This window comes from Amphiprion ocellaris, chromosome 22 (genome assembly GCF_022539595.1).
Source record: "Amphiprion ocellaris isolate individual 3 ecotype Okinawa chromosome 22, ASM2253959v1, whole genome shotgun sequence".
Lineage (NCBI taxonomy): Eukaryota > Metazoa > Chordata > Actinopteri > Pomacentridae > Amphiprion > Amphiprion ocellaris.
In genome coordinates, this window is record NC_072787.1 from 28552366 (window position 1) to 28579582 (window position 27217).

Below are 27217 nucleotides of genomic sequence, written 5' to 3' on the forward strand. Positions count from 1 at the left end.
CCAGTACCTCACCTGTGTGACATCAGACCTGAGGAACCAATCAATGACAAGCACCAGATCAGGTCAGACACTTTATTGATGTCACCAAACAGTGATAGAAACAGGAAAGGGAAATAGAAAACATTAGAACACCAGCTGTTACCGTGGAAACCTGAGAAACTAGAAGTACAAAGTGAGCATGTGCAACAGAGCACCCCCTGCTGTTTAACACTGGTCCTGAGCCTGCTGTGACATCACAGAGGGGGAGGAGGCAGCAGGACAGAGGAAATACAATCTCTATTACTGTATAAACTTTAAAATAGAACTCTAGAGACACAGTAGAGAACAATAGAACCAAACTATAAATATAAACTCTGGAATTAAAGCTCCGCCCACCTATCCTGATTCCACAGACTGACCCGTCATCAGCCGAGGAGCCTAAAATGTAAAGTCCTGAGTCATCGCTGAGGAGGCGGGGCCAGTGTGATGTCATCTTCTGCCTCTCTTCACACTGATGTGTCACCAGCGTGTCATTGTCTTCAGGCTCCGCCCCCATCCAGTGGGCTCACCTGTTCAGTCTGAGTGCATCATCACAGTTCTCTGAAGGACTCACCTGGATGAAGCTCCGCCCCCTCAGAAGAAGCACATCCTGAAATGGAACTCAGGTGTTACAGGTAAATAAGTAGACTTCTCGTTAAAGTGACATCACCTGACCGACACCTGAGAATGTTTGTGATGTCACAAATTTGAATCTGATTGGTCACTGGATGGAAAACGGAGGACGGGTGTTCGAATGGTGTGGGGGCGGGGCTTATAGTGCTTAGTCACTAGTTGCAGGTGTCAGGTGTCCTTCCCGTGTGATTGGCTCCCGTCCTCGCCGTGTGATTGGCTCCCATCCTTGGCGTGTTTGAACATCAGGATGGAGTTGTAGATCTTGAGGGCGGGACCAAGTTTGATGGACATGATCCTAACGATGTCGCGTTGGGTGAGCAGAAGGAAGGACCGCCCATCGATTTGCTGGGGAGAAGCAAGAACAAATCAGATCACAGCAGCATCGGTGTGGCGCAACCAAATCTACAGCAGCTGATTGGTCGTCTCACCTCGTCTCTGAACTGTTTGGCCTGTTCCTCACAGCCGGGGAGAGATTCGATGAAATCTGACACCTGCAGACAGACAGGTAGAGAGACAGAAAGGTAGACAGACAGGTCAGAGAGACAGGTAGAGAGACAGACAGACAGAGAGACAGACAGGTAGAGAGACAGACAAGTAGAGAGACAGGGAGACAGACAGGTCAGATGGACAGGTAGAGAGACAGACAGGTGTACATGAAGAACATGAACAGGTCTAGGCGGTAACCATGGCAACAGCTGTCTGACCTGTTGGACACTCCAGTGCTGCACGCTGTGGGCGTGGACTCCTGCGACGGCTGGCAGCAGCTTACGGTGCTGCTCCCAGCAGAGAGACAGGTCCCTGCCAGGCTGGGCAGACAGGGCCGACAGGAAGACAGACTGGTGGAGGGCGGCCTGCAGACTGGGCTCTGCTGCAGACAGACAGACAGAGAGACAGACGGGTCAGACAGACAGGTAGAGAGACAGGAGAGACAGACAGACAGACAGGAGAGACAGCACAGAGAGACAGACAGGTCAGACAGACAGGTCATTGTCATGGTGACGTAGCAGCAGCTTGGTGAGGTTATCAAATAAAACCCACCATTCAACATCGGTCTCCATGGAGACGCCTGTCGCACCCCCCGCAGCTGAGAGACAGGCGTCACATGACCCTGATCAATCGGCAGCGCTCTGCGGGACCGAGCACAACCAACACTGCAGTTACCATGGCGAGCTGTTTCCATGGAAACAGCCACTGGGTCTGCCTGCTGTTTCCATGGAAACGCAGCGAGGAGAGCAGGTTAGCCGAGCGATCCCACAGCGTGGACAAGTTTAACGCCCTCCTCATCGTCATGACAACAGATAGGTTCAGAGGGCTACAGGTGAAGGTCCTCCGGTCCACAGGGGGGCTCTGACGGACCAAGAAACAGCAAACTGACTCTGTCTCATTTTAACTCACTAACATGTACCTCCTACCTCAGACCATCTACACTCTTTCATAGAAAGGGTTCTCGGATGGCCTCTTTCAGCCACAGAGCTAAAACGGTTCGGGAGGAGAACCACCAGTCTGAGGTGGTGACTTGACCTCCAGATTCCCCAGATCTCCATCCAGCATCTGAGGATGTTCTGGACAAACAAGTCTGATCCATGGAGGCCCCACCTCACTACCCAGGGTCTAGTGGAGTCCAGATACCACAGCACACCTTCAGGGTCTAGAGTCCAGGTCTCGACGGGTCTCCAACACAACATTAGGAGGCCATAATGTTTTACCTGGTGAGTGTAGATAGACCCAGTCCATGGGTCCAGAACTGAGAAGGTTCTGATAGAGCTGAATAATAAATGAATGAAGCCTTCAGAGGAAATACTCTGCTGTTCTACTCAGGAGTAGTCTGATTACTGTGATGGTACTCAGTTACAGTCTTTACTGGTTCCTCTTAACATCTGTTGCTATGATAATCCTGCAGGCAGTTGGTTCCACTGATCCAGAACCAGAACACAGTACCTGGGCCCAGAGCTCTGACAGGAAGCTCCTCTTCCTCCTGCTTCACACACAGGAATTTGGTTGGCTCTGACAGTCTGGGGGGCGGAGCCAGAGAGAAGAAGGAGAATCATCAGCACGAAAAAAGAAGACGACCACCGCCTGCAGTTCTACTGGTTCTACTGCGACTCTACTGGTTCTACTGGTTCTACTGTGACTCTACTGGTTATACTGGTTATACTGTGACTCTATTGGTTCTACTGGTTCTACTGTGACTTTACTGGTTCTACTGTGACTCTACTGTTTCTACTGGTTCTACTGTGACTCTACTGGTTCTACTGGTTCAACTGTGACTCTACTGGTTCTACTGTGACTCTACTGGTTCTACTGATTCTACTGGTTCTACTGTGACTCTACTGATTCTACGGGTTCTACTGTGACTCTATTGGTTCTATTACTTCGACTGTGACTCTACTGGTTCTACTGACTACAGGTTCTATTGTGACTCTACTGGTTCTACTAGTTCTACTGTGACTCTACTGGTTCTACTGGTTCTACTGTGACTCAGCTCCTCCAAATGTTTTTATCATTAAATTGTCCTGTGAAGTGATGAAGCAGCACAGTGAGTTTGTCTTATATAATCCAGTTTATGTAACAGATAATCTACTGCAGCACCCACACACAGACAGACAGGCTGAGAGACAGACAGGCTGAGAGACAGACGGGCTGAGAGAGACAAGCTGAGAGACAGACAGGCTGAGAGACAGACGGGCTGAGAGAGACAGACTGAGAGACAGACAGGCTGAGAGACAGACAGACCGAGAGAGAGAGAAGCTGAGAGACAGACAGGCTGAGAGACAGACAGGCTGAGAGAGAGAGAAGCTGAGAGACAGACAGGCTGACAGACATATGGGCTGAGAGACAGACAGGCTGAGAGAGACAAGCTGAGAGACAGACAGGCTGAGAGACAGACGGGCTGAGAGAGACAGACTGAGAGACAGACAGGCTGAGAGACAGACAGACCGAGAGAGAGAGAAGCTGAGAGACAGACAGGCTGAGAGACAGACGGGCTGAGAGACAGACAGACCGAGAGAGAGAGAAGCTGAGAGACAGACAGGCTGAGAGACAGATGGGCTGAGAGAGAGACAGACAGGCTGATAGACAGGCTGAGAGTCTGCCTGTCTCACCTACCTGTCGGTGAGTCTTCTTCTCTTTCCCAGAGGAAACAGCAGCGTCTTGTCTCGGGGCTCCATCTTCACCTCAACATGTCTTCTGTTCAGGAGAGAGACAGGTGGAGAGGAAGACAGGTGGAGAGGCAGACAGGTGGAGAGGCAGACAGGTACACAGTCAGTGAGAACATAAACCACGTGAACAGACTCTGAACAATATTATAAAACCCAAATGTGTGAGTTATTCTGTAGTGATAAAGGCCTCCTGCAACCTGTCTGTCTGTCTGACCTGTCTGTCGCTCTGACCTGTCTGCCTTTCGGCCTGTCTGTCTCTCTGATCTGTCTGCCTCTCTGACCTGTCTGTCTTCCCCCTGCTGTCTCCATTCTGTAGATTCTGTCCTTGAATCTTGCTGTTTTGGCTCTTATTGTCACAACAAACACAATGTTACCGTGGTTGCCTGTCTGACTGGTTGCCGTGGTAATGCATGACGACAGGTACGAGGGTGACGACTCGTTCTCCTCCCAGCCTATCAGGAAGCACCACCTCCTTGCGCATGTTAATGTCCGAATATGGGCAGCCGAAGGCACTGAGACAGAGCAGATTCAGATGCAGAGAAAACATGACTCAGCAAATAAAAACATGACCCAGCAAAAAAAAGACAGGTACCTGTGGAGAGTGAGACAGGTACCCGTGGAGAGTGAGACAGGTACATGTGGTGTGAGACAGGTACATGTGGAGAGTGAGACAGGTACCTGTGGTGTGTCAGACAGGTACCTGAGGAGAGTGAGACAGGTACCCGAGGAGAGTGAGACAGGTACCTGTGAAGAGTGAGAAAGGCACCTGTGGTGTGTCAGACAGGTGCCTGAGGAGAGCGAGACAGGTACCTGAGGAGAGTGAGACTGGTACCTGAGGAGTGTGAGACAAGTACCTGAGGAGAGTGAGACAGGTACCTGTGGTGTGTGTGAGACAGTTACCTGAGGAGAGTGAGACAGGTACCTGTGGTGTGTGAGACAGATACCTGAGGAGAGTGAGAAAGGTACCTGTCGAGAGTGAGACAGGTAGCCGTGGAGAGGGAGACAGGTACCTGTGGACAGTGAGACTGGTACCTGAGGAGAGAGAGACAGGTACCTGTGGTGTCCGGTGTATTTGGCTCCTTTGATGTGTCCGACTCCTCTGCAGCCTGCAGTGGGACAGACTCCCTGAGACGGAGAGGACAGAGGGGACGAACCTGTCTCACAGAGGGTTAGAGGGTTACGGTTACACAGTTACTCACAATGTCTATGACCTGTCTGTCTGTCTGTCTGACCTGTCTGTCTGACCTCTCTGACCTGTCTGTCTATCTCTCTGACCTGTCTGTCTACCTGTCTGTCTCTCTGACCTGTCTACGTGTCTGTCTCTCTGACCTGTCTCTCTGACCTGTCCCTCTGACCTATCTACCTGTCTCTCTGACCTGTCTGTCTACCTGTCTCTCTGATCTATCTACCTGTCTCTCTGACCTGTCTCTCTGACCTGTCTGTCTACCTGTCTGTCTCTCTGACCTGTCTGTCTACCTGTCTGTCTATCTTTCTGTCTACCTGTCTCTCTCTGACCTATCTACCTGTCTCTCTGACCTATCTACCTGTCTGTCTCTCTGACCTGTCTCTCTGTCTCTCTGGCCTGTCTACCTATCTCTCCGACCTGTCTCTCTGACCTGTCTACCTATCTCTCTAACCTGTCTGTCTCTCTAACCTGTCTGTCTGACCTGGGGGCGGTTCCAGCGGGTGTCCTGAGCGTTGACACCATCCTACAGGATGCAGGTCGGGGAGGTCGCTGTCACACCAGACGTCAAACTGGGTGGACCAGCCGTCATAATGCACCTGCAGGGAAACACCTGGTTACATCATCACACGCACTGTGACATCACTCAAGTGCAGGGACAGGTACCTTCACCCTGTAGTCTTCTGTGTCGGCAACCGTGGCGACACGGATCAACATGGGGTTCCTCCTATCCACCGCCTCCAGCCTGTGGTTCACCTGGAAACCGTGTGGATCTCTCTGTTTGGACAGAGACAGCTGTCAGTCATCACAGGCAGTTTTTTGATTGGACCAGAGTGCTGTCAGTTACTCCCTGTCCTCACCAGTGTGAAGGCTGAACTGGGAGCAGCAGTGGAACCAGTCTCCTGCAGGTACTCCTCCCACACAAAGCCCTCTGGGTTAGGGTGACCTGCAGAACAACGTACCAGAGTACTACAAGAAATACTGCATGCATGAAGGCTCCAAGTACCACCAAAGTACTAAGAGTACTACAAGAAATACTGCATGCATCAAGGCTCCAAGTACCACCAAAGTACTCAGAGTACTACGAGAAATACTGCATGTATGAAGGTTTCAAGTACCACCAAAGTACTCAGAGTACAACAAGAAAGTACAAGGTGAATTAGTACTGTAGTGTGCATTAATACAGTATGAATTAGTACAGCGTGTACTACTAGTGTAGTACAAGAGGATGTGTATTAGTAGTACTACAGGGTGTGTATTAGTAGTGTAGTACTACAGAGTATGTACTAGTAGTGTAGTACTACAGGGTGTGTATTAGTAGTACTACAGAGTGTGCATTAGCAGTGTAGTACTACAGGGTGTGTACTAGTAGTGTAGTACTACAGGGTGTGTATTAGTAGTACTACAGAGTGTGCATTAGTAGTGTAGTACTACAGGGTGTGTACTAGTAGTGTAGTACTACAGGGTGTGTATTAGTAGTACTACAGAGTGTGTACTAGTACTGCGTACCCTGAGGGGCGGTCAGTGGTCGTCCCTGCTCTTCACACCAGCCCACAGGATGGATGTAAGGACTGCTGCTGTCACACCTGATCGATCAATACACAATCAATACACCATCAATAGACAATCAATACACTCATCAATACACAATCAATACACCATCAATAGACAATCAATACACTCATCAATACACAATCAATACACAATCAATACACAATCAGTGAGATACTACAATGACACTACTACTGACACTGCTACTGATATTTCTGATACTACTACTGATAGCCATGGTGGTTGCAATAAGTGTTGTACTAATAGTACTACCACCACAGTACTAATGGTACTACCACCATAGTACTAGCTGTAAGACCTCTGCAATGAGCACAAAACTCAATACTACTACTTCTACAGTCTATCTGAACACCTGACATCTCAAAAGCGTTCATCGTGTCTTCTTATTCATGTAGTAGTTTTGAGTTCTTTTGTTCAGACATCAGGTGAATCGATAGAAGTTGATTACCTTCTTGACATGTTTCAGTGAAAACTCTCGCCTTCTTCAGAAGCGTCTCACTGACAGTGTGTGACGTGTCAACCAGCAGATTTTGACAGCCGGCATTAGCGGCACGCCCAGTAGAACCGCCAGATCCACCGGGCCAACCACGCCATAATGGCACATCGTGGTGAACCCAACAGACCCGACCGCCCCACCAGGTATGCCGCAACCCCTGCCGTCCTATTTCATCTGGAGTGGGATGTCCCAGGTGTGGGACAGCATGAAGCCCTCCTCGCCCTTGTTCATGGCCCTCTCCACCCGCCTCCTGATCTCCATGGCCTCCTTAATCCAGAGTTCGGGTTTGCTGTCTTCAGTTCTGATGATTTTTGCCCTGTCCCAGTCCATAACGTGATTAGCAAAGGCGTGGGCGTGGTTGGCCCGGTGGATCTGGCGGTTCTACTGGGCGTGCCGCTAATGCCGGCTGTCAAAATCTGCTGGTTGACACGTCACACACTGTCAGTGAGACGCTTCTGAAGAAGGCGAGAGTTTTCACTGAAACATGTCAAGAAGGTAATCAACTTCTATCGATTCACCTGATGTCTGAACAAAAGAACTCAAAACTAATATCTGAACATCTGTCTGTCTGACCACCTGTCTGTCTCACCAGTAGTCGTACGTGTCGTCCCAGTTGTCGAAGTGAACCAGGAAGTGGTCATCAATGACATCAGCAACAGAAGCGACGCAGACGAGTCCTGGGTTCTTCCTGTCAACCGCCTCCAGCTTCATCCCCACACGGAACCCACAGCCCTGAGAGACAGACAGGTGGACAGACAGACAGACAGGCTTATACTGATGGCAGTGACACAGGTGGACAGACAGACAGGTGGGCAGACAGACAGGTGATAGGACAGACAGGTGATAGGACAGACAGACAGACAGACAGGTGTAAACTGACTGCAGTGAGACAGGTGGACAGACAGACAGGTGGACAGACAGACAGGTTTATACTGACTGCAGTTAGACAGGTGGACAGACAGACAGGTGGACAGACAGACAGGTGTATACTGACTGCAGTGAGACAGGTGAACAGGGTGGGCGGAGCAGCATGAGAGCCTGTGGACTGAAGATAACGCTGCCAGTCGAAGTCTGTCTCACTGTGACCTGCAGACAGACAGACAGGCAGGTGGATGAGGTCATCTGTGCCCTGTGTTACCTGTGGGGGCGTGGCTACCTGAGCTCACCTCTAGGTGGGTGGAGCTTGTTTCCGTGTTCTTTACACCAGCCTGCTGGCCGGATGTCAGCTGAGTCAGCGTTTACCCAGAAGTCATAGCACTCCGAGTAGCCATCGATATGGAGACGCAGCCGGCAGCCAATCACCTGAGAGACAGACAGAGGCGAGGCTCACCTGACTGACCTCACACAGGAGTGTGTGTGTGTGTGTGTGTGTGTGTGTGTGTGTGTGTGTGTGTAGGTGTGTGTGTGTGTGTGTCTGTGTGGTTACCTCGGCAACCGTCAGCACACAGAACATAGAAGGATGCAGCGGGTCGACGCCCTCCAGCTTCATCCCAAGCCTGAAACCAGTTCTCCTACTGGGAAAGGACTGGGACTGAGAGACAGACAGGTCAGAGAGAGAGAGACAGGTCAGACAGACAGGCAGAGAGACAGGTCAGAGGCAGACAGGTCAGAGAGAGACAGGTCAAAGTTAGTTAGTCAGAAGCAGTAGTCAGTACTAGTCAGTACTAGTTACCTGTGTAAACAGAGTGGGCGGAGCAGCTTCAGCTTTCTGCTCGTTCAGGTACTGCTGCCAGGACCACGATCTCTTCTTCACACTCACTGAGGATCAACACACAGCAGCCAATCACATCGCTGCTCTCAAGTCTCTGAGCCAATCACAGTGAAGCATGACCATGTGACACAGAGGCACCAATGACAGCACTGATTCCCTGGTTTAAAGACGTGACAGTGGAGACACATCTGTCCACCACCAGCAGGAGTATGGATGTTCCAACCAGACAATGAGCCCAAACACACATCAGACGTGGTGAAGAAATGGTTCCATCAGGCTGGAATGAAGGTTCTAGACTGGTCTCCCCAAAGTCCTGACTTAGACCCATCAAGAACATGAAAAGAACCACGTCAGAAAGACAAACTTTTAGCAGCACCTTCCGCTAAAAGCATCGTCTTTCTGCCTCAGACTTGAGTCAGTTAAACTGATAGTATAATGATAATACCACCTCCATGCCTGACAGAGTCAATTCAATTCAATTCAATTTTATTTATATAGCGCCAATTACAGTCAAATTGTCTCGAGACGCTTTACAGAACCCATATGCCTGACCCCCAGAGCAAGCCAAAAGGCGACAGTGGCAAGGAAAACACCCTTTTAACAGGGAAAAAAACCTCGAGCAGAACCCGGCTCTAATGTGGGGGGACCCATCTGCCTGCTGGCCGGGCGGGTTGAGAGGGACAGAAGAGGTAGAGAGATAGAGATAGAGGGGTAGAGATAGAGGGATACAGATAGAGGGGTAGAGATAGAGGGGTAGAGGTAGAGATAGAGGGATACAGATAGAGGGGTAGCGATAGAGAGGTGGGGGGTGGGACACAAGGACCATAAAACACAGCCACACATCTGAAGCATCCAGCATCCAGCTCTGGGACCAGGGACACTCGGAGAAAGGACACAGAAAGAAACAGAGTGAATGTAATGCAATAATGGTATATATAGTAAATACATAGGTAGTTAGAGAAGGGCTCAGTGCATCCAGAGAGGTTCCCCAGCAGCCTAGGCCTATAGCAGCATAACTAGGGGCAAACTAAAGGGACGTCAAGAGGGGAAGTCAGTTGTGCAAATGAAAACACCAGCTCACCCCGTCAGGGTCACCCAGTCAGCCCTAACTATAAGCTTTGTCGAAAAGGAAGGTTTTAAGCCTGGTCTTAAAAGTAGAGAGGGTGTCCGCCTCCCGAACCCAAACTGGGAGCTGGTTCCACAGGAGAGGTGCCTGATAACTGAAGGCTCTGCCTCCCATTCTACTTTTAGAGATTCTAGGAACAACAAGTAAGCCTGCAGTCTGAGAGCGAAGAGTTCTGCTAGGGTAATATGGTACTATCAGATCTTTAAGATATGATGGAGATTGGTTGTTAAGAGCTTTATATGTCAGAAGAAGGATTTTGAATTCTATTCTAGATTTAACAGGGAGCCAATGAAGAGAAACCAATATAGGAGAAATATGATCTCTCTTGCTAACTCCCGTCAGTACTCTGGCTGCAGCGTTTTGGATCAGCTGTAGATGTTTCAGAGAGCTATTGGGACAACCTGATAATAAGGAATTACAGTAGTCAAGCCTAGAAGTAACAAATGCATGGACTAGTTTTTCTGCATCACTCTGAGACAGGATGTTCCTGATTTTCACAATATTTCTCAGGTGGAAAAAGGAAGTCCTACAGATTTGTTTTATGTGCGAGTTAAAGGACATGTCCTGGTCAAAGATAACACCGAGTCAAAGGTAAAGTTTGTCCAGGTGTGTCCAGGTGTGCTACCTTGAGTGCTGCTGACTTTGTTCTTCATCCCCTCGTCTTCTTCTTTGTTTTTCTCTCCTGTTCAGAGAAGTGAAGCCATGTTTTTAAAACTTTAAGTAGAAGAGAAGGCCACGCCCCCCTGAGATCCCATTGGACAGAACAGAGCTGACGATAGATAGATAGATAGATAGATAGATAGATAGATAGATAGATAGATAGATAGATAGATAGATAGATAGATAGATAGATAGATAGATAGATAGATAATACAAATACACAGTCATGGATAGATGATCAGACCTCTCATTTTCTTGTTCATTTTAATGCCTGGTAACACTAAAGGTTTATTACCTGAATAATCCAATGAACAGGACTTTAAATCAGCTGATTCCAGAATACTTTCTGTCCTATCTGACCTGATTCAGCTTCATTGTATTCCAGGGTCTATAAGAGGACATTTCAAAGATCTAGAGTGGTTTCCTGCTGATATTCAAGCTGTAGCACAACTCAGAAGCTGTCATCTCTCACATAACGCCTAAAACTAAAGAACTGTGTGAAGCCACAAAGGCAGCCATCATGAGTGAGAGACAGGTAGCCAAAAAACTGAAGATCTCCAAGACAGCCATTCATTCCACCAAGAAAAACTAAACCCAACATGGTTCTACCAAACTCCTAGCTGTGCAGGAAATGTCTTTCTACCCACCAGATGACCTCACTCATCCATTCCTGTCAGGAATCGTCCTCAGACCTCCAGGGACTTTAAAAATGAGTGAACACTGTGGAGAAATGGGAATTGTTGGGAAAGGACAGTTGGAAAGCGACTTGTTGAAGCTGGTCTGAAGTCCCACAGGGCAGGAAGAAGCCCTTCATCAAGGAAAGGAAGAGGAAAGCCAGTTACTATTTGCTGGGATCACAAGGATTGAACTGTTGATGATTGGACTAAGGTTCTCTTCAGGGATGAATCCAGTTTTCAGTTGATTCCCACTCCAGCCAACTTCCTGGTTAGGAGGAAGCCTGGAGAAGCTACAAACCAGTGGCCGCACTCAGTTCATTCAGCTCAAGTCCTTCACTTCACAGCCCTCCCCTGTCACTTCTGGTGTGCCCCAGGGCTCCGTCCTGGGGCCTCTCCTCTTTATCATATACCTCCTCCCCCTCGGCAATATCTTCCGTAAATATGGTATCCACTTTCACTGCTTCGCGGATGACACCCAGCTCTATCTCTCCAGTAAACCTAACTCCACCCTCCCTCCCTCCTCCCTCACCCACTGCCTTTCTGACATCAAAGTTTGGCTCACTGCAAACTTCCTCAAATTAAACAGTGATAAGATGGAACTTCTCCTTGTAGGCTCTAAATCCACCCTATCCAAAGCTGACAGTTTCTTTCTCACCATTGACAGCTCCACAGTGTCCCCCTCCCCTCAGGTAAAGAGTCAGGGTGTCATCCTCGACAGCTCACTTTCTTTTCACTCCCACATTAATAACATTACTCGGTCTGCTTATTTCCATTTACGCAACATTAATCGTCTCCGCCCCTCCCTCACCCCTCATACCACGGCCATTCTTGTTCATAGCCTCGTCACCTCCCGTATTGATTATTGTAACTCCCTCCTCTATGGTGTCCCCCACAAATCCCTCCATAAACTCCAACTGGTTCAGAATTCTGCAGCCCGCATCATCACCCGTACTCCCTCCTTTCACCACATCACCCCCGTCCTCCAGCAGCTTCACTGGCTCCCAGTCCAATTCCGCATCATTTTCAAAATCCTGTTGTATACATTTAAATCCATCCACAACCTCGCTCCCCCCTATCTGTCTGATCTCCTCCACATTGCCACTCCGTCTCGTTCCCTCAGGTCCTCCTCCTCCCTTCACCTCTCTTTACCTTCTGCCCGCCTCAGCACCAACTCTGGAATTCTCTCCCACCAGACATCCGTAACATTGTTTCTTTACCCCAGTTTAAGTCAAGACTCAAAACTCATCTGTTTAAATCCGCATACTCATTGTAATTTCATTGTTTCTTTTAACTGTTGTTACTTTTGTCTGCTGTTTTGTTTTATTTATTTTATTGTGTTTTATCCTCTGTCAAGTGACCTTGGGTGTTTTGAAAGGCGCTGCTAAATAAAATGTATTATTATTATTATTATAAACCAGATTGTCTGCCCCTACAGTAAAACATGGATGTGGATCAGTGACCATCTGGGGTAGCTTCAGTCTGGGTGGAACAGGGCAGATGCAGTTGTGTGAAACGACAAAAACAAAACACAAAATGACAAAAATGAGAGAAAACAACAAAAATTAGACAAAAATGACAAAAACGAGACACAAAATGACAAAAATGACCAATGAACCAGATCATGTTTGGGGCTACTCTGGAAAACAGTCTTCTTCTATCAGCTGGAAAACTCTTTCCTGCCTCCAATGACTGGATTTTCCAAGAAGACAAGGTCAGTTAAAGCCTGGATGGAGAACCAGAACATTGGAACCATGCCTTGGCTGCTCAATCACAGGTCTAAATCCAACTGAAAACCTGTGGAAGATCATCAGAGGCTAAATGGAGAACCACGAGATGCCAAGACGCATGGCTGCAGTCATCAGAAACAATGGTTATGAATCAGTACTAACTCCTGTGTGGATCATGGGACTAAAACAGACAGAAAAGAAAACATGGAATCCTAAAAGCTGTTTCTGGCAGAACAATGCTATAGCTACTGATGGAAGAACTGAAGGGATTCTGGTTATTATCTAGAAAACCATTAAAATGTCTGATATCAGCTCTGAAATGAATCTCTATCATGAGATTTATCCAAACTAGTGGACCTTTAGTGGAACCAGGAATTAAAATGAACAAGAAGTTGAAGAAAACAAAAGAAGGCTGCTCTGATCATGTTTTCATGACTGTATATTAGATATATGTATCTATATAATATATATATGTACCTATCTTCTCCTCTCTCCTGAGACTTCTGTACGACCTCCATGAAACTTGTCTTCTGATTCTGTTCCTAAATATTTATATTTATAACATCAGAATCAATGTGTATAGAACCTGTCAAATGTTCTGTTCCACATACATCCAGATGTTCTGCGTGTAGAACCTGTAGAACATCCAGCTAGAACGTTTCATTAAAGCTGTTTTATAAATTTATTCTGTGTAACTTTAATCCATCCAGCAGACAGGAGGATAACAGAATGTTCTTCCTTCATAGAACTGAATGTTGGAGCTCCGTTCTCTGGTCAGGATCACTGGGTGTGGTAGAAAAATCATTAATGTCAACGTTTTCAGAACGTTTGCACGAAAACGGAGGGAAAATGTCTGGAGATCGGTTCTTATCTGACTTTAGTGGAGACCAGACTTGATGTGGAACCAGTTTGATGTAGAACCTCAGCAGAACCTCTGTAGAACCTCAGCACACCCTCTGCAAAACCTCTTTACAACCTGAGCAGAACCTCTGTACACCCTTAGTAGAACCTCTTTAGAACCTCAGTAGAACCTCAGCAGAACCTCAGTAGGTAGTTACGATGAACCAATAACCAATCACTCCAGATCAATAACTAATAACAATCACTCCGGATCAATAACTAATAACCAATCAGTGCGGATCAGTAACTAAAAACCAGCCTCCTGAACCTGGCTCTGACTGGATCACCTGGAGGCGGCGGGGGGCGGGGGCTAGAAGGAGCTGAACGCCTATTGGCTGCTGGGGCCGTCCGTCTCGCCGCCTGCAGCTCTGATTGGCTGCTGCGGCGGGAGGGGAGGGGGGGCTTCTCTGCCGGTGGGGCAGCAGGAAGGAAACTAGTTTCCGACCGACGACCGAACGGGACCTTTAAACCGCCGCCGGGGACGAGCGAGCGGGAGCACGCCGCCGCTGGCTGCCGCCACGGGGACCCGCGGCCCTGTCTGCGGCCGCGCAGCCTCACGGAGCGGCCGAAGCGCAACGCGGAGCCGCAGAGCGCAGCCACCGCTCGGACACACGCACCGCCGACCGGAACCCGACGGAACCGACCGGAACCGGCGCCAGAACCGGAGCTCAGAGCGAAACTTACCGACTGTGATCCGTTGCTGACACACCGAACAACACGGAAGTACCGAGGCTCTGAGCCCACTGCGCATGCTCCTGGAGTAGGAGGAGGGGAAGGAGGCGGGAGGGGGGTTTAGAGGGAAATACACAGTGACACAAACATACAAAAAACATACATAAAAACACACAAACATACACAAAATATACATAAAAACACACAAAACATACACAAAAACACACCAACATACACAACACATACATAAAAACACACAAAACATACACAAAACATACATAAAAACACAAAACATACACAAAAACAGAATGTACATAAAAACACAAAACATACATAAAAAATACATAAAAATACAAAACATACATAAAAACACACAAACACACAAAATATACATAAAACCACACAAAACATACACAAACATGCACAAAAAATACACAAAACATACATAAAAATACACAAAGACAAAAACATGCACAAAAAACATAAAACATAACCAAAAACACAAAATATACATAAAACATACATGAAAACACACAAAACATACATAAAGACACACATTGTTACGGCTGTGGCCGTATTTTTGTTAATGTGTTTGTAGTTCTGAAATGTTTTGTTGTCTGGGAGTGGGTTTCTGTGTTTGTTTGTAGATCTTTGTTTTGTCCTTGTGGTTTGTTTCGTCCTGTTGGTTGGTAGTGGGTGTTCTGTGTTTGTGGATCTTTGTGTGCAGGAGCTGATTGGTGGCAAGGCGGACCCAGCGCTGATTGGCTATAACCCATTTTAAATCTTGGCGGCCGGCAGTGATGATGGGGAACCTCTCTGACAGCAGCACCCTGTGGTTTTTCCCAGACTCCAAACTTTGTGACTTGATACCCGTGTTTTCTGATTAGATTAAGATAGTGTGTTTTTTTTTGTTTGTTAGACTTAGGTTCATTTTTGTAGAAGCTGTGGTTTTGTTGGGTAGGATCTTTTGTTTGAGTGCTATAATGCCTCTTTAGTTTGTATCCAATTGTTTTGTTTGTTTTCTTTTTTTTTGCTTGAATGAATAGCCCATGTGGTGGCCTCTTTTATTTTTGTAAATAGTGTAAATAAACCCTTTTGTAATTTTTCTACAAACTGTTCATTGTTTTTTTGGGGACTGGGAAAATATTCCACCTTATTTTATTTTATTTTATTTTTTTTAAAACAAACATTATGCTACACACCTTCCCCCTAGACGGGTGCGTAACACACATAAAAACACACAAAACATACAAAAAACAAAACATACACAAACACAAAATATTCATAAAAACTATATGAAAACACACAAAACATGCATAAAAACACAAAACTTACACAAACCATACATAAAATCAAACAAAACATACATGAAAACACACAAACATACACAAAACATACATAAAAACACACAAAACATACATAAAAACACACAAAACATACACAAAAATACACAAAACATACATAAAAACACACAAAAACACAAAACATACACAAAAACAGAAAATATACATAGAACATACATGAAAACACACAAAACGCATATAAAAATTAACAAAACATACATAAAAAAACAAAAAGTACATAAAACACAAAACGTACATAAAAACACAAAAAATACATAAAACCACACAAACATACAAAAAACAAAAATAAAACAAACATAAAGACAAACAAACATACACCAAAAATACACAAAAAATATCGATAAACACACAAAATACACAAAGTATAACCCGGAGAACGGTTCCTGAGAGAACCTAAAAAGTCCTTGAGAGTAGCGTTTATTTAAGGTTATTAAAGGTTCTCTGAAGGTTTGAGAAAGAAGAACTGTTCTTAAAAAAACTCTTTCTAAAAGGTTCTCTGTGGTTCTGCAGTGTCACAGTGAGGAACCATCTAGGTTCCAGGTAGATCCCGTGTTGTTGAGAGTGAGGAACCATCTTTGGTTCCAGGTAGAACCTGTGTTGTTGAGAGTGAGGAACCATCTTTGGTTCTAGGTAGAATGCGTGTTGTTGAGAGTGAAAAACCATCTTTGGTTCCAGGTAGAACCCGTGTTGTTGAGAGTGAAAAACCATCTTTGGTTCCAGGTAGAACCCGTGTTGTTGAGAGTGTGGAACCATCTTTGGTTCTAGGTAGAATGCGTGTTGTTGAGAGTGAAAAACCATCTTTGGTTCCAGGTAGAACCCGTGTTGTTGAGAGTGAGGAACCATCTTTGGTTCTAGGTAGAATGCGTGTTGTTGAGAGTGAAAAACCATCTTTGGTTCCAGGTAGAACCCGTGTTGTTGAGAGTGAGGAACCATCTTTGGTTCTAGGTAGAATGCGTGTTGTTGAGAGTGAAAAACCATCTTTGGTTCCAGGTAGAACCCGTGTTGTTGAGAGTGAGGAACCATCTTTGGTTCCAGGTAGAACCCGTGTTGTTGAGAGTGTGGCTCCTCCCACCGGGTTCCTCCTGTCTGCTGTCAGATCTTCATCAGCAGCCGGACTGAGCGAAGGTGAGTCTCTGTTCTGATCACTTTCTGATAGAACGTATTGATCACTGCTCAGCTTCTCCTTCATTATTGAGATCCTGACAGAGCCTCCTGGTGGTTCTAGATCCTGACAGAACCTCCTGGTGGTTCTATTACTGCACTGATTAATATTTTACTCATTTTTCCCAGTACAGTCAAAAATGGTCTAAATGAGCAGAAATGTGAACATCTGCTACAGCAGGGGTGTCCAACATGAGGCCTGTGGGCCAAAAGCAGTCCTCCAGAGGGTCCAATCCGGTCCTCAAAGTGTAAAAATTCCAGAGAAGACATTAACTGCAGATTGTAAATTAGTAAAACTATAAATTTAAAATCATTTCTAGACCATGACAAGTTGATTGGATCATGAAGTAAAATACTGGAGTGTTCATTTTCTGTCGTTTTGTGTCTCATTTTTGTCTTTTTTTGTTGTTTTTTTGTCTTTTTTGTATGACTTTTGTTGTTTGTCTCATGTTTTTGTCGTTTTGTTTCTCGTTTTAGTTTTTTGTCTTATTTTAGTCACTTTGTGTTTTGCTTTATTTGTTGTTTTGAGTAGCGTTTTTGTTGTGCTGTGCTTTTTTCTCTCGCTTGTGTTGTCTGTTTACTTTTTTGTCGTTTTGTTTCATTTTTGTTGTTTTGAGTCTCATTTTTGGAATATTTTGTCTTTTTCTGTTATTTTTTTGTCTGACTTGTGTCGTTTGTCTCATGTTTTTGTCGTTTTGTGTTTCGTTGTCTTGCTTGTGTTTTTTGTCTTATTTTTGTCACTTTGTGTTTCACTTTATTCGTTGTTTTGTGTCGCTTGTTGTTTGTTAATGGCCATTTGTAGATTTGGAGGAAGTAGTTTAGTCGTTTACGATTGTTGTGTTGAACATCCAACAACACAACGATCATAAACAGCTAAACTCAAAGTCAGTCACACAAGTTGGAACGTCGCTGAACCACCAAACCATTTCATCTTTAATAAAACTAAAAACACAAAGAACCAACAGATTTTGAACCTTCTGAAGGTCCATGAGCTTCTCACGTGTGACGTTCCATCGCGAGTCTCGAGAAACAAAGGGTTTCCAGCTGATTCTGTAAAACCAGAATCTTCCTCCTCCCGGTTCTGGTTCTTTAACGTCTCTGCAGGAATAACCAGGTCAGATTACCGTCTGAGGACCCGAGTGAAAACACTTAGCTCCGATGCTCTGATTGGCCAGCAGCGTCCATTTCCTCCTAATGGACCCGTAGCAGCGGTTAGCACTAGCCTGCGCCCCCGACTCTGTCCTCCTCTGGGAACCGAAGCCATTAGTCCGAGGTTCCTTGATCAATACACTGGGAGAGGCCCACTTCCTTCACACACTCCATCAATATTTGATGTGAGCTCAGCGTCGTCCTCCAATAACCACAAACCAGAAACACAAAGTCCGCAGACCTGAGCTCAGGTTCCACATCTTCTCTACAAACACCTCCAAACACCTTCAACCAACTTCAACCACCTTCAACCACTTTCAAACACCTTCAAACACCATCAACCACCTTCAAACACCTTCAACCATCTTCAAACACCTTCAAACACCTTCAACTACCTTCAAAGACCTTCAAACACCTTCAACCATCTTCAAACACCTTCAACCACCTTCAAACACCTTCAGCCACCTTCAACCACCATCAACCACCTTCAAACACCTTCAACCACTTTCAAACACCTTCAACCACCTTCAAACACCATCAACCACCATCAAACAACTTCAACCACATTCAAACACCTTCAAACACCTTCAACCACCTTCAAACACCTTCAACCACCTTCAACCATCTTCAAACACCTTCAACCATCTTCAAACACCATCAACAAAACATCAACCACCTTCAACCACCTTCAAACACCTTCAAACACCTTCAACCACCTTCAAACACCTTCAAACACCTTCAACCATCTTCAAACACCTTCAAACACCATCAACCACCTTCAAACACCATCAACCACCTTCAAACACCTTCAACCATCTTCAAACACCATCAACCACCTTCAAACACCTTAAACCACCTTCAAACACCTTCAACCACCTTCAAACACCATCAACAAAACATCAACCACCTTCAACCACCTTCAAACACCTTCAAACACCTTCAAACACCTTCAACCACCTTCAAACACCTTCAAACACCTTCAACCATCTTCAAACACCTTCAAACACCATCAACCACCTTCAAACACCATCAACCACCTTCAAACACCTTCAACCATCTTCAAACACCATCAACCACCTTCAAACACCTTCAAACACCTTCAAACACCTTCAACCACCTTCAAACACCTTCAAACACCTTCAACCATCTTCAAACACCTTCAAACACATTCAAACACCTTCAAACACCTTCAACCACCTTCAAACAACTTCAAACACCTTCAACCATCTTCAAACACCTTCAAACACCATCAACCACCTTCAAACACCATCAACCACCTTCAAACACCTTCAAACACCATCAACCACCTTCAAACACCTTCAACCATCTTCAAACACCATCAACCACCTTCAAACACTTTCAACCACCTTCAAACACCTTCAACCATCTTCAAACACCATCAACCACCTTCAAACACTTTCAACCACCTTCAAACACCTTCAACCACCTTCAAACACCTTCAAAGACCTTTAACCACCTTCAACCACCTTTAAACACCTTCATCCGCCTTCAAACACCATCAAACACTTTCATCCACCAATCTATGACGTCAGCCCATCATTCTGATTGGCTGACAGGATCTATGATGTCAGTCCATCACTCTGATTGGCTGACAGAATCTATAATGTCAGGCCATCACTCTGATTGGCTGATGGGATCTGTTTCTACAGGATGCTATCGTCTTCATCCACCACCTCCTCCATGCTGCCGTCACATGACACAGTGACCTCTGACCGCCGATGTGTTGCCATGGAAACGTACTGGAGGGAAGTGCACAGCATCGAGGAGGAAAAGGAGGGAGAAGAAGAGGAGGAGGAGAGGAAGAGTATGGACGGTAAGTCGAGCAGACAGCAGAGGGCGACGCCGCTCTCCGTCAGACCCTCACCTGTCCGTGTCACCTGCAGAGGTGGAGCTGGAGGAGGCGTGGCTGACGGAGGCGGGGCTATCCTCCCTGGTGACTGGCTCGGTGGCGGCAGAGGAAACGCTGCCGCCGGCCGAGGTGCTGCTGTCCACGTTGACCCGGCAACAGGTGACCACGGTGAGGAGGAGGCTGGACAACTACAACGAGACGCTGAAGAAGAGAAACAGGCAGCCAATCAGAGACGTCCGTGACGTCTTCACTGAGGTGGGACACAACATAGACACAGCACGTATGCAACATATATACAACATGTATACAACGTATACACAGCATGCATACAACACATACACATGTATACAACATATATACAACATGTATACAACATATACACAACATGTATACAACGTATACACAGCATGCATACAACACATACACATGTATACAACATGTATACAACATATATACAACATGTATGAAACATATATACAACATATATACAACATGTATACAACATATACACAACATGCATACAACATATATAGAACATGTATACAACATATATACAACATATATACAGCATGTATGCAACATATATACAGCATGTATGCAACATATATACAGCATGTATACAACATATATACAGCATGTATGCAACATATACGCAACATGTATACAACATATATGCAACGTGCATACAACATGTATACAACATATATGCAACATGTATACAACATATATGCAACATACGCTGATCAGGGATAACATTATGACCACCTGCCTAATATTGTGTTGGTCCTCTTTATGTCATCAACAATGCTCTGAACCAGAGGGCCTCTCTGGGCCTCCTATGGGGTCTGGACCAGGACATTGGTAGTGGATCCTTTGGGTTCTCTGAGTTCTCCAGTGGGTTCACTGTGAATCAAACTTGTTCCACTGAATCCTGTTGATGTTTGATCAGAATGGGGTCTAGGAAGTTTGGAGGTCAAATCAGCATCTTGGGGGATTACGATGTTCCTGGAGAAGTTCCTGATTATTTCATGTTCGTGCGATGTAGTGGGGTGCATTTTCCTGCGGGGGTAGAAGGGTGGCATTTATGATTGTTATTTGCAAGAGGGAGTGTCAGTGGTCATAGTGTTGTGGCTGATCGGTGTATACAACATGCATCCTGCAATGAATTCTGGGTAATGTAGGAACAGTGATGAGTCTTCATCCTCTGTTTCAGCCTGACGATGACTCAGCAGACAGATGCCCCTCCCCTCCCTCCCATCATGCCGAGTCACCTCCGAGTCATCACCACACCACCACCAAGACCATCCGCAGGAACGCTCACAGAGGTACCTGTCTGTCTGCGCAGCTGTCTGTCTCCTACGGTGGTTCTGGAGGTCCTTTATGGATCATAGAGGTCACTGAGAGGTCGAAGTGGTTCTGAAAGTTGTTTCATTCGTACGTTAGGTGATCCTGGTGGACTATGATGTTTTATTGGTCCTTTGGGCTCTGGAGGTTCTGCCATTTGTTGTGGGTGTTTGTATTTGGTATCAGTGTTCTTACATTACTTTTAGTGAGCCTTAGGGGGATTTTAAGACCGTTGCTGGTTGAAGTTGTCCTTTAGGCGGGTCTATGGGTCCTTCAGGCCACTAAGAAGGTTTTATTGGTCCTACAGGTGGTTCTAGAGGTCTTTTTGTTAAGTTAATGTTGTTCTGGTGGATTTTCTTTATTTACCTGTTTGTATTTTCAAAAGGTCACCAAGAAAGCTTTGTTTTTGCTTTTGGGGTCCGAGTGGCCTTTTTGCTGGTTCTAGTGGGTTCATGAGGCCAACAAGTAGAATTGTTATTCCTTCAGTGTTCTAGAGGTCCTTTTAATGGGTCTTGATCTTATTCTAGTGGTTCTAGTGGAGTTTCATTTCTTGTCAATATCCTTTAGATGATTCCACAGGTCTTTAAAGGGTTCTTGAAGACATCAAAGTGGTTCTATTGGTCCTTTAAGTGGTTCTTGAGGTCCTTTCATTAATTCTAGATGTCCTTTGTGTGACTTCAGTGGTCTTTTATTACTTCTTGTATTCCTGTAGGTGGTTTAATTGAGTTTTTCATCATTCTACAGGGAGCTAACGGGTTCTTTAGGCCACCAAGCAGGTTCTGTTGGTCATTTGGTGTTGGTCCCTTTGGTAGGTCTAGATCTCTTTCATGTAGTCCAAGTGGAAGGTAAGTACTTCTAGTTGTTATTTAGGTGGTTCTAGAGACCCTTTAGATGGCTTTGCAACTGTTTCAAGGGTCCCCGAGGCCAGCAATGATCCTTTATGTCATTCCAGTGCTCATTTAAATGTTTTTAAGAGCCTTTGCGTGGTTCTCTTGATCTTTGTGGTCCTCAAGGTCACCAGGGAGGTTTTATTGGTACTTTAGGAGTTTAGAATCAAGGTGATTGCCATTCGAGAGGTGTCTGAGGCAGGTCTAGAGGTGTCTTAGGCAGATCTAGAGGTGTCTGAAGCAGTGCTAGAGGTGTCCAGGGCAGTTTTAGAGATGTGTTAGGCAGATCTAGAGGTGTCCGAGGCAGTTCTAGAGGTGTCCGGGGCAGTTCTAGAGGTGTCCGAGGCAGTTCTAGAGGTGTCCGGGGCAGTTCTAGAGGTGTCGGAGGCAGTTCTAGAGGCTACATGTTCTGTAATTGCTGTGTGTCTTTCTGTGTTTTCAGTGCGACCGACTCTTCCTATGTTTGTTTATGAGGATCAACTACCTGAACATCCATCATCACCCACCAACACACACTCTCCCACCAACACACACTCACCCACACTCACCCCCTCCCCTCCTCACACACACCTGCCGCCCACCGGTCGATTGAGACGAGCTGATTGGCTGTTGCGGGACACTCCATACTCAGAGGGCGTGTCTGAGCACAAAAGGGGCGGGACTTGCTGGGACTGCCTGCGTTTCCATGGAGATAACAACAGCGAGCTGCAGGTGAGTGTGAGCTGCTACATACTGGGACCTGATTGGTTAGAACACAGGAGGCTGCTGATTGGTTGTAGTTTGTACCTGTCTCTCCCTCTGAGGGTCTCACCTGTGCAGACGACCTCTCATCATGTGACCTCACCCGGCTCGGCTTCATCTCCCACATCGAGGTCTCCACCTTCCTGCTCGCTCTGGGTGTCCAAACCAAACGCACTCGCCCGCCGCGCCGCAGGACCCGGGGTGCGCTTCATTTTCACATCAGTGTTTGAACGCAGGTTTGAGACGGCACACGGAAAGGTTTGAACCAATAGGACGTCAGATAGAGGAGGCAGCTGATTGGACAACCGCTGGAAGTGGCATTCTTTAGCTCTAATGGTTCCTTATGTGGTCGGTTAGCTGGTTCTAAAGGTTCCTTAGTTTAGTTCTAATGGTTCCTTATGTGGTCCGTTATTAGCTGGTTCTAGAGGTTCTTTAGTTTAGCTCTAATGGTTCCTTATGTGCTTCTGGTTCTAGAGGCTCTTAGGTGTAGTTCTAATGGTTCCTTATGTGGTCCATTAGCTGGTTCTAGAGGTTCTTTAGTTCTAGGGGCTACAGGTAGGTGTTTACTGTGGTCTGTAACTTTAGTTCTATGTAGGAAACAGAACAAGGGAGGTTTGTTCTGTTGGAACATCTGGAGAATGTTACGTTGTTGATGGTGATGTTGGAGAAGACTGTCTGTCTCACAGTCCGTCTGTCCATCAGACTCTGGAGTGTTCGGTGTTCCTCTAAACTCACTGCTGGAGAATGACAAGAAGAAATTTCCTGGAGTCAAAGTTCCTGTGGTCTTCCAGAAGGTGAAGAACCTTCCTTTCTGTCTGTGTTTCTACCTGTCTGTCTGTGTGCTAATGTTCCCCTGATGCTCTATGTTTCTGTAGTTGTTGTGTATCTTGGAGCAGACTGGGCTGCAGACAGAGGGGATCCTCAGAGTTCCAGGATCAGCTGCTAGACTGAAGGTAGGACGTCCAGGAGCCCACAGAGCCTCACACATCTCCAGACTTCTCCTCTCTGCTCCTCATCTGTAGGAAGATGTTCCACCATGCTGGGTGGGTCTCCAACTACTAGAAGATGTTTCACCATGCTGGATGGATCTCCAACTACTAGATGTTCCTCCATGCTGGATGGATCTCCAACTAATAGAAGATGTTCCTCCATGCTGGATGGATCTCCAACAGCCTGTTCCTCTGTTCTCTGTTTCTGCTCCATTTACTTTAGTCTCTCTGAGGAAACACTGCCTGCAGTTCAACCTGAAACTCATCTGTCTGTCTGTCTGTCTGTCTGTCTGCAGTACCTGCGCAGAGAGCTAGACAGGTGTAGCGGAGCCTTCGACTGGTCTGCAGTGAGACAGGTGGACGCTGCAGGTTTGCTGAAGCTCTTCATCAGAGAGCTGCCAACACCTCTGCTGACTCATACTCACCTGTCTACCTACCGCTCCCTGCTCGGTAACACCTCTCTGACTGGACATCTCTTTGTCTCTCTCTGATTCGATGTCTCTGTCTGTGTCTCTCTCTGATTGGACGTCTCTGTGCCTCTCTCTGATTGGACATCTCTCTCTATCTCTCTGATTGGACGTTTCTGTGTCTCTCTCTCTGATTGGACGTCCCTCTCTGATTGGACGTCTCTCTGTCTCTCTGTGATTGGACGTCCCTCTCTCTCTCTCTTATTGGATGTCTCTCTTTGTCTCTCTCTGATTGGACGTCTCTGTCTCTCTGGACGTCTCTGTGCCTCTCTGATTGGATGTCTCTGTCTCTCTCTGATTGGATGTCTGTCTCTCTCTGATTGGACATTTCTGTGCCTCTCTCTGATTGGACGTTTCTGTCTCTCTCTGTCTCTCTCTGATTGGACGTCTCTGTGCCTCTCTCTGATTGGACGTCTCTCTGTGTCTCTCTGCAGGTGTGTCCTCTGAGGTCCATCAGGTTCAAGCTCTCCAGCTGCTGTCACTGCTGCTGCCTGAAGTCCACAGAGACACTCTGAGAGTAAGACAGGCAGGCAGGCAGGCAGGCAGACAGACAGGCAGGCAGGCAGGCAGGCAGGCAGGCAGACAGGCAGGCAGGCAGGCAGGCAGGCAGGCAGGCAGACAGACAGACAGGCAGACAGACAAGACTTCTGTTCTGTGAATCTACCTTTAATCTTTTTATTCTATATTCCACCTTAATTTTTCATCGTTACAGGCTTGTTTCCGTGGTTACAGGTCTGTTTGTGTGGTTATAGGCCTGTTTCCGTGATTACAGGCCCTGCTGGTCTTCCTCCGCAAGGTGGTCTTTCATCAGGACCAGAACCGCATGTCTGTGTGGAACGTCTCCATGGTGATGGCACCCAACCTGTTCACCTGCTGTCACCGTGGCAACAAGTCCTCCATCGCTAAGCAACGAGAGGAGATGGAGGAGGCGGTGGGAGCGGCTCGACTCATCCGGCTGATGATCACACACCAGGACCTGCTCTGGACCGTGAGTCTCAGGACACACCTGCACACCACAGGTGTTCCTGCACCGCCCCCTCAGTGACATCACCGCTCTCCTTCACAGGTACCCACCTTCCTGCTGTTGCAGGTGAGACACATGAACCAGGTGTCCAATCAGAAGCAGCTCGGCCTGAGCAGGACGACGAGACGACTGCTGAGGAGGAGGAACGACAAGAACGACAGAAACCAGGTGAGACAGGGACCAGGTGAGACAGAAACTAGGTTAGAGAGGGACCAGATGAGACACAGACCAGGTGAGACAGAAACCAGGTGAGACAGGGACCAGGTGAGACAGAAACTAGGTTAGAGAGGGACCAGGTGAGACACAGACCAGGTGAGACAGAAACCAGGTGAGACAGGGACCAGGTGAGACAGAAACTAGGTTAGAGAGGGACCAGGTGAGACAGAAACCAGGTGAGACAGAAACTAGGTTAGAGAGGGACCAGGTGAAACACAGACCAGGTGAGACAGGGACCAGGTGAGACAGAAACTAGGTTAGAGAGGGACCAGGTGAGACACAGACCAGGTGAGACAGGGACCAGGTGAGAATAGGGTTAATCTAACCCTAACCCTTCAGGTCTGATTCCATCTCCTAATGCAGGAGTTCACTTTAATCTGAACCAAATCAAATAAATGAATGTTATTGATTGAATAAATACCAATAGATGATCAATGATCTGATCAGTGATCTATCAGCTGCAGGACCAGCAGAGTAAAAAGACCAAACAGTAAAACACATTTATGGGATGTCTGCAGCTGAATACATGCAGGTTTCCATGGCAACAGGATACATCCAGTGTGTGATGCTCTAACGGCTTCATTCAGTGGTTTTAGGAACGTTCAGATCAGCATCAGTTACCATGGAGACCTAGCTCCTCAGCATCGGTTACCATGAAGATGTAGCTCCAGCATCAGTTACCATGGAGATCTAGCTCCTCAGCATCAGTTACCATGGAGATCTAGCTCCTCAGCATCAGTTACCATGGAAGCTCAGACCTGCTGACCCGATAACTGGGACAAGGTGAGATCAGGACTGTGACGGAACCCACCTGGACCAGGTTCTGTCTCTGTGCAGGTCACGGAGCTGTGTGAAGGTGTGATCCGGGTGCAAGCCCCTCGACACACCAAGGTTTCCATGGCGATACAGCTGGACGAACAGATGACGGCCAGAGACGTGACGTCACGCTTCGAGTGCGAGGACACGTAAGACATGTTCTGTTCACGAGGACACGTCCAGCAGAACTTCATAAATACTTCAGTGTCTGACATCTAACCTGTCTGTCTGTCTGTTCATCAGTCCTGTTCAGCATCTGTATGAGGTCGGAGGAAACATCTGTGAGTCTCATTATGACATCATCATCACATTAATACCTGCTGGACATTCAGATAAATTAACACCTGTCTGTCTCTCTCTCTGCCTGTCTGTCTCTCTGCCTGCCTGTCTCTCTCTCTGTCTGCCTGTCTCTCTGCTTGTCTGTCTGTCTGCCTGTCTCTCTGCCTGTCTGTCTCCCAGGTGAGCGCCGTCTCCATCCAGACTGTCTTCTATTGGACGTCTACAGAGTCAACCCTCACTGTGATTGGTTGATCAAACCTTGACAACCTGTCTCACCTGAGTGGCGTCCCGGCTGGTCCCTGATCAGTGTTATTGATGATGTGACTGTAAACCCTATTAAAGCTGAGCTGCTCTCTGTCTCCTCCTGCTGGTCACTG

General features: G+C 46.7%; 2 protein-coding genes across 7 annotated transcripts; one reads left to right on the forward strand and one right to left on the reverse strand.

Moving 5' to 3' along the window:
- Positions 1–58: 58 nt before the first annotated feature.
- Positions 59–14627, reverse strand: LOC111583284 (lethal(3)malignant brain tumor-like protein 3). Of its 2 annotated transcripts, none has more exons than XM_023292289.3 (18): positions 14546–14627; positions 10523–10579; positions 8733–8818; positions 8487–8591; positions 8227–8362; positions 8055–8146; positions 7650–7792; positions 6502–6578; positions 5853–5938; positions 5659–5769; positions 5477–5591; positions 4864–4963; positions 4184–4321; positions 3757–3837; positions 2590–2663; positions 1356–1516; positions 1080–1142; positions 59–996 (listed from the first exon to the last, which is right to left on the reverse strand). In XM_023292289.3, the coding sequence occupies exons 1-18, from the start codon at positions 14610–14612 to the stop codon at positions 820–822; spliced, it is 1869 nt and encodes a 622-aa protein (XP_023148057.2). In that variant the 5' UTR covers positions 14613–14627; the 3' UTR covers positions 59–819. The 2 variants fall into 2 exon arrangements, with proteins under 2 accessions (XP_023148057.2, XP_054863311.1); XM_055007336.1 differs by having other exon boundaries at positions 1356–1519.
- On the forward strand, positions 14273–27199 carry arhgap28 (Rho GTPase activating protein 28). Of its 5 annotated transcripts, none has more exons than XM_035947074.2 (15): positions 14273–14621; positions 19878–20041; positions 20112–20332; positions 21291–21402; positions 22751–23019; positions 23088–23250; positions 23752–23843; positions 23925–24002; positions 24335–24488; positions 24940–25022; positions 25278–25493; positions 25572–25697; positions 26583–26710; positions 26805–26842; positions 27021–27199. In XM_035947074.2, exons 1-15 carry the CDS (start codon positions 14611–14613, stop codon positions 27101–27103), a joined length of 1938 nt encoding a protein of 645 aa, XP_035802967.1. In that variant the 5' UTR covers positions 14273–14610; the 3' UTR covers positions 27104–27199. The 5 variants fall into 5 exon arrangements, with proteins under 5 accessions (XP_035802967.1, XP_054863313.1, XP_054863314.1 ...); XM_055007338.1 differs by having other exon boundaries at positions 23112–23250; XM_035947075.2 differs by lacking the exon at positions 14273–14621 and adding an exon at positions 14637–17022.
- The last annotated feature ends 18 nt before the right edge of the window (positions 27200–27217 follow it).